We start from the raw sequence: 10,088 nt of genomic DNA, 5'->3' as shown, positions 1-10,088 counted from the left end.
TTCTTCAACGCTACCCGCTACCCACGTCTAAACAAACATGTTCTTCACTTCTAGTATACGAAAGCCACACAAAAGAAAGAAAAGTGCACTTGACTATTTTTATTGTATCTGCATGGTCTTCATTGGAAACATCATTGCTGGTTTAGGAAATAATCGAACAACACAAACACAACATAAGCACACACAGAGAGGGTCATTTTGCTTCACCCCAGAATCAGGTCACAGGAAGCGGCATTGCACTTACGTGCAAGCTGTCCCCTCCATGCTGTTTGGATTCATTTGCACAGGTGGACTCGGATTCCATGTTTGATTTACACCATTGCCAAGGTTGATGGTAAACGGCATCTATATGGATTCGTATAGATTCGTCTTTCTTTGTTGCAAGTGCAGAATACATACGATTCCAGGGAATCCATTGTGCCTGTTGGCTTTGCTGTCAGATTCGCAATCGGAGTGGAATGCGGAGTCAGAATGGTTATCACAGATCCAATTCAAGCTAGGATTGCAGCAAAATCAAACACATCATAATAACAAACCATGCCTGAAAAATGATTTGCACCTGCTTTTCACGAACCTTCCCAGCAGGAAAATGACCCCTTGAAAGGAAAAGTCACGTGCCAGCCCCTAACTGAGATGTAACTGGTAGAGTGTAGTTAAGAAGCTCTATCTGCTAATTTCGTGTATTTCAATGTTTCCTTTTAACCTTTTGTGTCCGCATTCAGAAATGTTGTCCCTGCTGTCGTACACAAGTCACATAATGTTCAATGCAAAATATAGACATTCAAGTTCTTGGGGTCCAAAGCAGGTGCTTTCAAAGTTGCTAGTTAATACATAAGCAACCTTCCACTCAAGCTGTATATCTTCTAGTGGGTGGCTAGCCTTTGCCATTTCATTCGGATTAAAAAGTCATTCGAGCGCACCCGTGTTTTAATCTGCAAGGTAACACGCCTTGGTTGAGCTGGTAGAACTCCACCAGCTGAATGAGATCGATAAATCGGGTGTGTCCATCATCTAGCGTGTAGATTCGATCGCCATCATCTTCCAGCTGTCAGAAATAACATATACATAATAAGGCATTATGGAGCTGGTTTAAAATGTGAAAATGCGCAGTATGCAATTCAAACGTAACCCAAGCAATTGTGTGTGTATATTTAAATAAGGCGCTGCTTACACCATGCAACACTTGAACGTTTTCAGAAATATGAACACGGAAATGACCAACGTGATTTCTAATACTAAGGGTTTCAAAAAAAGGCAACGTTTTATAATAAACAAGTTGCAAAGTTGGCAAGCTTTACGTTTTCTAAATTCTAAAATGCGTCTGTTATTGTAAAACCATATAACTGGTGGACCCAAATGCAGGAAGAAAATATACATTTGTTATCTTGGGGTGTCTGAGATTCATACCCCCCCCCCAAGTATCGGGCCACACATTTGTTGGTTGTTGGCAATAAAAGGCTGTGGGATTTTATTTACAGATATGGTCATAAACAAACACAGTAATAATCACACATCAGAGTATCTAGTACTTTTGGGCACCGGGTCCTGAGGTTGCCCCCTATGGCACGTGCCGCCTTGTTTGTCCCACGACTTGTGTGTGGCCAACGTGCATTGTCCTGATTTTTCTTTGTTGGTTCTCTCCCTTTTTCTAGGGTGGGAGGGTTTTTGTGGAAAAGAAAAAGTGGCGAGACGCTGTGTACACAGTGTACTCGCTTGTGTTTGGGTCCCCAGGCAGGGTCCCAAACTATCTGTGTCTTTTTGCTGCAAATGCAGCTCGTTATATAGGACTCAGAGGTAGCCATGGTCCTTGTTGGGGGCTGTAAGGCCAGCCCCTGGGCCGGCGATGGCGCCAACTGTCTGAGCACCCGAGGGTAAATTTCATTGTTGTTCACTGGCTCCCAGGTAGCCCAGCATCCAGGATACTTAGCACGTAATTGGGAAGGAAGGGTGAGGTGCTGTTTCACACCTCGCCCTTCCTTCATGTCATGTTGTGTATGCGACTGCGTGTTGCCTGGCTGTGAGTGGGGGGAGAAAGGAGGCAGCCCTGTTAGCTTTTGCCACCCCTCTCCCCCGCTTCGCTGCCATGGGGCACAATTTACCAGGTCACGTTTGGTGCCTGGCAGCGCTTCTTATAACTGGTGGACCCATATGCAGGGGGAAAATATACATTTGTTATCATGGGGTGTCTGAGATTCATACTCCCCCCTTCCCAAGTATCGGGCCACACATTTGTTTGCTGTTGGCAACAAAAGACTGTGGGAGTTTATTGTACATATATGGTCATAAACAAACATAGTAATAATCACATATCATAGTATCTAGTACTTTTGGGCACCGGGTCCTGAGGTTACCTCCTCTGGCCCGTGCCGCCACACCTGGGCTGGTTGCCAGCTGACCACGTTACCCCAAAAGTCTGGTTAGTGACAGCCTTTGGTAGCTAGGGTATTGGTTATTTGTCTATGAAAGTGTTCCATTCCTAACCCAGATAGGTGGGTCCCATCTTTGTGAAAAAGATTGGGGTTGCCCAAAGTAATGGTCGTGTGTTTTATGAACCATAGGCCCTTGGATATGCAAACTTTTTCAATCCCCCTGTTTAGTTTTCTTCTGGCTGTGTCCACTGATTTGTAACAAAAGGCACCCAGCCATGTCTTCCTGGGCAAAATGGCGGAGTAGTAAATTGCAGTGTCTCTCCAATTGTGGGAGATGCCGGCTATTGAGATGCATATCTCCTCATGCAGCCTTTTCCCCCCTATGTTTACCAAATAATTTCCTCCTAAATGAATGATAAGAAATTCCGGCTGGTCCCTGTAGGCAACCAGGTTGCTAACTTCTCGTGAATTTCAAGCCAGCTGAGGCCTCTTTAGCCCCACCGTTATGTGATAGTGTTCCTAAAAGCTGGCCCCTCTTTGTTTCTTCGGCCCATCGCCCAGTCCTGAATACAAACGAGTGGGTGACTATCCAGGCAGATCTAAGCGGAGTATCGTGATCTGTTGTTTGGTGGGGGGAGGGTGGGGAGAAAATCTATATTAGTTTGGGCCTGATATATTTTTTAAAATAATCAGATTTCCACCCTCCTATGTTCTCTACCTGCTGCTCCCCCATGCCACCCTGCCATGCTGTGGTTGCTGCCCCAATTCTGAAAGAATGTGTGCCGAAATCTTTCGCATTCCATCCTGCTTTACTAATGGTTTTCATCAACACCCCTTTGAACTGGTAATGGCTTAGGGCCGAGGTGTCTCTGTGTATTCGAAATCTGTTCCCTACCGTGGGGCGTTGCATGAAATAGAGGTTGTTTATGCATACTGGGCAGTTGGGTGCGTCGTCGATGCAGCAAATGGTTATTACGCTTTTTGCCCCTGTTTTTGATCATTGAACGTCAATGGTGACACTGTCCTTTCTGACCCTGGTTTGCATCATGCCTAGGCCATTGCTGGCCTTGGTGCTGGATGCCATGAGCTCTCCAATGCGGAAAGCCCCAAAATATGCGAGGGAGAAAGCCATTTTAAACAATAGTGTTTCGTATGGGTGTGTGCATATGCTGTCTAAAAAACTTGTTATTTTAACCAGTTTCTCAAAATATAGTGGGCATCGCAAATCTATTTGTGGGCCCTGCACCTTGCCCCAGCCTTTTAGTGCATAAGTAATTAATGTGCTTCATGTAGGGTCTGAGTCGCCCCGTAGCTTTGAGAAATAAGATACTGCTACGAGGTGCCTTTTTGCCCAATCTCTTTTAAAACCTTGGTTGTGAGCCCACTTTAAAATAATAACTTAACATGGCTTTGCCCTGTTACTTTGAATACTGTTTGTAAGCACTGTAAGTTCCGACTCCACCTAAGTCAATGGCTAGCATGTGATGCACAGCTGGAACCCTTAATTATTTATTTATGTCTATAAGTTCTTTTATTTCTGAATGATATACCCTTATATCACGCCCCTCTCTTTGAATCCCCCCCCTCACTGAACTAGGAAGCAGGCTGTTTGCAAAGTTAAAATATTTATTTTATGGATTTGCACAATATATATATCACAACAGTTTAATGGTTCTACAATGATCACCAATGGGGTGATGTCGCAATAAATCTCTTTAATCACACGGAGTATGATAGGAAAAATAATGCAGCAGAGAAATTATATTTTGTGTGGGTTCAATCAAAATGCAATGTGATCACTCTTTCCCCCCGCAACCTACTCAATCCCCCCCAATATGCAGTATAAAGAGATGGAAGAAGAGAAAACAGATTTCAGGAAAACACACTCAACAAATGCAGTATCAATCCCAATTTCCCCCAGCAAACACAGAGAAAAACAGGAATGGCTGCAACTTGTCAAAATGGTTTTGAATGGGGTTTTGAATGAATGGTAAAAAAACTACTGAACATTGATTTAATTCACTAAAATTGATTCAATACTATTGGGAGCCGCTTAGTATAGTTTCAGATAAACACTAGCAATGATTATTGAGTAACTAGCAGGTTGCCCTAGCAGGTTGAAAACTTAATTCTGAGGTTGGATGCAATGTACGGTTTTAGGTTCTTTGGAAAATTTGCGGCAAACTTTTCCACACGCGGTGAGCACGATTGCAGAATAATCAGAAGCAGGTGGAATGGGGTTTTAGGATTTGTTGGAGGGCTGAGGGTGTTATCTTCAATTTGACACTTAAATTTCGTTTCTAGCATACACGGTGAGGAAGTTATGAAGGTATTTGTGGAGGTCAGTTTTTTTCAGAAAGAGTCAAAATTGGTAAAACAAGGTTGCACTTTTTAAAATGACAAACAAGGTTTCTTACACGAGGGAGACTATGAAGCCAAAAAATACATGGCAGCACAGCCACCATCCCAGCGGCGTCTCTGGATGGTTTTTGCCCACCGAGACGCTTACCTTTCTTCAGAAATATATTAGCGCAAAGATGATTTTTAACACTACTATTACCAAAGGACTATAGGGATGAGAGAAAGATTCAGGTAAGACAAAGATTTTCTACAATGCAGTTCTGGATATAATAGAATGGGTTTGGATAGGATTACTTATGGATAAGATATTTGCTAGGGACAATCCTATTCTATAGATACTCACTACCGCTGTTTGGAATGGACCCTTCAAGATCTGGTCAGGGATACTTTCTGGACTGGAATTCAGCTAGCACACCGGACTGGACTCAAGGCGCTCTGGTTCTGCACTCAGCACGGCACTCTGGACACTGCACGGCGGGATTGGACTGGATCTGATTGGTTGGTTCTGGTTCGCTGCTATCTGGTCCCAGCTCTGCTCTACTGGGTTGGATCTCTGGATTCTGGAAGAATTCTTAGCAAGAAAGCAGCAGAGCTCATCCAGGCTGTTCTTTTTTTTTGTTCCCCTTGGAGGTCTGGGGTAAAATCTGGTTTCAGGATTCATTAAAGGCCAAGCTGAGAAGGGATCAGCCTTGGAACTGGGCCTATCTGCTTTCAAAGTTCTGGAGTCTGGAATATGGATTTCTTTTGCAAAGTGCTCTGCTAGCAATCGGATGGTGGGTGAATGTGTGTGTCTAGGTCCTAAGCTATCTCTATGTATTTTCTAAAAGAGTGGGTATGCTGACTTCTACTAGACACACCACCTAGATATTCTATTGGTTAGGGTATTTCCTTTCCCCTGATTTGAGAAGAAAACAGAGTGTCATGATGACGCTGTATTTTATGATCCAGGGAGAACCTTCCCTCTGTTTCTGCACATGAAATCTATTTTTCATACAAGACATCTTTACAATTTTACAAACTGGCTAGCAGCACCATATTGATATCACAGATTTGGTGGAGCAAATATTCATCCGAGCCCCGTCTCGGTGAGAGCTTGGCTCTAGATTTGGCAATTTTTCGCACTTTTGGTCCGGTACCCAATGTCAGATTTGTCCACATATTTACACATATGTGCACATGACATCTGGGCATAATCATGTGAAGTTTCATGTTTCTGGCATCACTACAATTGCTACAAAACCACAAATTCTGTGGTCATGTCCCTGAACATAGCACAGAGTTCTGAGTAGTTTTAGCATGACCAGAATTTTCATATTAACAATACTGTCATTTTACAAATTTTTACAATTTTGCACAGTCCTTTGTCAGTCCTTTTCAAAAATATACGTTCTTGTGCTTTAAGAATACACATAACTGTCTGTCCCCACCACCAAAGTTTTGGTGGGTCAAGAGCAATCCCCGCCTCTGTCCTTTGGCAGGAGTTTCTGTTGACAGTTGCATCTGCATATCTTTTCAAACAAGTGAGTCTTTTGTCTCAACCCAGAGCAGCAGAGCAAAGTCCCCTCCCCTCTTCATTAACACCTGACTGGGAGTTCCTGGGCTTTGATGAGAAGCAGGAGAGATGCCTTTTGTTGGAGCAAACTGTGGAATTTGCTTTGAAGCTCTTTGGCTGGCATCAGATTTACTTTAAAGTCAAGGGCCCTCATTAGGACCCTGGCGTTAAGGGGTTAACGGCGCCGTAAAAGGTTGGGGCGCCGTTAACCCCTTAACGCCTTAGTACGAGGTCTCATTGCGGCTCCCGACCTTAACGGCTGGTCTAGACCAGCCGTTAAAGTAGGGACCCGCAAAGGGACTTTGAAGGTAATTATGGTACAGCAATTTGCGGTATCGTAATTACCGCCTTCCCCATTCCCATGGAGCCCTATGGGGCAAAAATGGGAATGGGGAAGGGCCAATGGTAAATGGAGAATTACCTCCCCGCCAACCTTGGAATGGGGTGGTAATTCCCCATTTAACCATGGCAGAGTCGGTAAGTTACCGGCGTTAACCATGGCGCTAATAGCGCCATTGGTTAACGCCGGGGTCCTAATGAGGGCCAATATGTTTAAAATTGTTTCGATAAAATAAACTTACATTTTCAAAATAGGCAAACATATCTCCAATTCCAGTCTTTTTAAACATAGAGATTAAATAGTTGCAACCTCTATTGTTTTTGATAGAAAGTCCCTTCATTTCAACCATGTGATTTTAACTGCACAAGTTAAACTTCCAATGTACTTAATTGATAGCTGTCACACAGGCGGCCAGCGGTACTGCACCCTTTTCTGACAGATTTTACAGACCAGCACACTTTTTAATGTGGATATTTTTGTGATGGAATCTGCTTTTCCTGAAATTGTGTGCTTATGTGGATTCTTTAAATAAAGTGACGGGTAACACCCAGCAAGGATGTTGGATCTTTTCTGATGTTTGGGAACCATTATTTTGTAATTTCAGCAACCAAGGAAAAATGGATTTCAGAGCACTTCTGAGTTTCCTTGCAATGAAGCGCTGCCTTTCATGTTGTTTCCATTTTCACACTGCGGGCAGCCCAATGCCAGGTTTTAGCAGTGTGGTCTCCTGTTCCACCACTGACACAGGCAAAGTAGAATGGCAGCCAACTTTCTGGTTTCACTGTGCAATTCTCAGAGGTTTAGCGCGCATAGGGCTTTTTGCAGCCATTTTGTTGGTTCTGGTGCCACCAGCACACAGTGATGTCGCAGGGCAGAGCCTAGTGGGTCAATGAATCCCACAAGCCCCCCCTCGCGATTTGGCTTTGACTGTCCGTCAAGGGAAGACGTAAGATTGGGATGATCAGTTTCTTTTCTTTCTGGTCCAAATGTCAAAATTCATCTGCTTCCCCCATCAGTGGTGGATCGACCGGTTCTCCTAGCCAATTCCCGATGAGAGTATGGAGTGATACCCTGGGCCCCTTAGATCTTTCCTTCCGGTCCCTGGGTGGTCCTACTTGGTTTTAGTCTCCATGGTTTCCAATTCGAGGATGACAAAGCAAAAGCATATTTGTAGACATTTCCCCACCACTATTTATGTAGTGGGGCAGATATATAAATTTCAACATATAAGGACAATTTTTCTATTGGCAGTTTATTGATTATATAGATGGAATACTTTTATAGTTGGAACTCTAGGGAGCTGGAGTGACCCCCTCTGAGGTTCCAGGAGAATACTCTAGTTGCTGCAGAGTGTGCCTAGGATGGCAACACTTCAGTTGGTTGATATGGACCCACTTGTCTTCCCCCTCTGCCAAACTGCCTTTGGGGATACGGATTTTGTAGGCGACTGGTGAGATTTTGTCTACAATTTCAAAAGGAGCCCTCCAGCTAGGCAAAAATTTGCGCTGTTTGGCCTGGTTCCTTTGGAAATTGTATAAGTAGACCCGGTCTCCTACATGGTATTCTTTTCTAGTAGTCTTTAAGTCATAGTGGGTCTTCATGCTGTCTGCAGATCTTTCTAGATTTCGCTGGGCATAGGCAAAGCATGTTGAAGGTGTTTTCTCAGATTTTCAACATACTCATGAGTTGTGGAGGCATTGATAAAAGTCTGCTCTTGGGTTCTGTAGAGCAGATGCTGGGGAAGCACCATCCTGCATCCAGTCATCAGCTCAAACGGTGACATTTTAGTTGCAGATGAAGGGGTAGATCTGATGGCCATCAGGACAAGAGGTAATCGAATATCCCAACTTGGCCCAGAATCTCCCACAAACTGTTGTAATATGCTCATAATTGTCTTGTTGTATCTCTCAACTTCACCACTAGAGGCTGGTCGGTAGGCAATGTGTAGTTTCCTTTTGACACCAAGTATCTCCCACATCTTTGTCATTACTTCGCTAGTGAAATGGCTTCCTCGGTCTGACTCGATCCTTTTGGGTAGTCCAAAACGCGAGAAGATGTGGTTGATTATCAGGGAAGCTGGTGTTTCTGCCTTGCAATTTGAGGCCGGGAGACATTATACCCATTTAGTGAACAAGCATGTCACGGTCAACATGTACTTGTTTCCCCTAGAGGAGCGAATCACGGGCCCGATAAAATCGACTTGTAAATCTGACCATGGCAGTGTCATCCCCCTCTTTTGGAGAGGCTCACGGTGTGTGAGGGATGTTGGCTGAAATTGTGCACACACAAGACACCCCTTCAAGTATTGGTTGAGGTCCTGCCCATGTGTGGCCTGTATGCAACATCTGTTAAGATTTCAAGTGTTGTATGAAACCCCATATGACCGGCTGTGGCCGCATCATGGGCGTGACTTAACATCAGGCTTTGGAATGAGGTAAGGACCACCCACTGATCATGGCCAGCTAGGGATCTCCTCACCAACAAACCATCTTGGATTCAGAACATTTTTGGACATTTCATCAACACTCTAAGGTCATCTTTCCCTATGTAAACGGTATCCATCAGGGGAAAGTTCTCAGGGTCCTCAATGTGTTGATAAAATATACCAATTATAGGATCCCTTTTTGAGCCATAATCAAATCAGCATCTGGGGTCTCCTTACTCCATTGTGCATTTGAGAGTTTATTGTGAGCATTTGTCTGGGACCTAGTGATAGCAGTGACCTGGATTTCCCCCAACAGGGACTCGATCTCAAGTAGATCCCCTTGGATGGCTCTGGTTTTGACCAGCTGATCAGCTAGGTCATTTCCAGTTTTGTCTGGTCCCTCTACTTTAGAATGACCCTTTATCTTTTTCCAGTAGATATTCATCCCATTCGAGGTGACCAGATCATCAATATTTTGGATTAATTTTCCATGTTTCAATGGTTTGTTATTAGCACATAGCATGCCTCTGGTTTTCCAGTTAACCAGGTGCTCCATGAACCCGTTCCGTACCTAATCGGAATCAGTGATTATGACCCGTTCGTGGCGTTGATGTTGGACAGCAGTGAGGATGGCTTGATGCACAGCCATGAACTCTGCCACTTGACTACTTCGGGGACCAATATTGTACCCAGCGGAGGATTCCGGGGCATCATTCACCAGGCATTCCCTATGCCGTCCACAAGTTCTTTTTCCCCGTTGTTGTCAACATGGTAGGAGCATCCATCCACATAGACAATGGGCATTCCCTCACACTTGTCTTCTTCAAAGACTTTGTGTGGGGAATTGAGGTATGCCTCCATGTTATCCTTGATTTTAAGACTTTTGTCCTCGAGACAGTTTTCTCTGGCACAATCATGCTTGTCAGTCAGACCTTGCGCGAGGGGACTCTTCTTGTTTTGGCCATATCTGACCTCCACAGGAAAGCCTTCCATTGACAGAATCCAGGAAGTAATTGGGATTTACTCACATTTCCGGCCCAG

The 10,088-nt window shown here is 44.2% G+C and overlaps 1 protein-coding gene across 1 annotated transcript in view; it reads right to left on the bottom strand.

Moving 5' to 3' along the window:
* Nucleotides 1-772: 772 nt before the first annotated feature.
* Nucleotides 773-10,088, bottom strand: part of GRB14 (growth factor receptor bound protein 14) — a 1,091,974-nt gene continuing 1,082,658 nt past the window's right edge. Inside the window, exon 13 of the mRNA XM_069616312.1 lies at nucleotides 773-1,045. Coding sequence (XP_069472413.1) covers nucleotides 899-1,045 — 147 coding nt within the window. The 3' untranslated portion in view covers nucleotides 773-898. The remainder of the gene's footprint in view (nucleotides 1,046-10,088) is intronic.

This window comes from Ambystoma mexicanum, chromosome 9 (genome assembly GCF_040938575.1).
Source record: "Ambystoma mexicanum isolate Mex_15411 chromosome 9, UKY_AmexF1_1, whole genome shotgun sequence".
NCBI classification, from domain to species: domain Eukaryota; kingdom Metazoa; phylum Chordata; class Amphibia; order Caudata; family Ambystomatidae; genus Ambystoma; species Ambystoma mexicanum.
The sequence above is the reverse complement of the archived record's forward strand: the minus strand, read 5'-3'. Positions and strand labels throughout refer to the sequence as shown.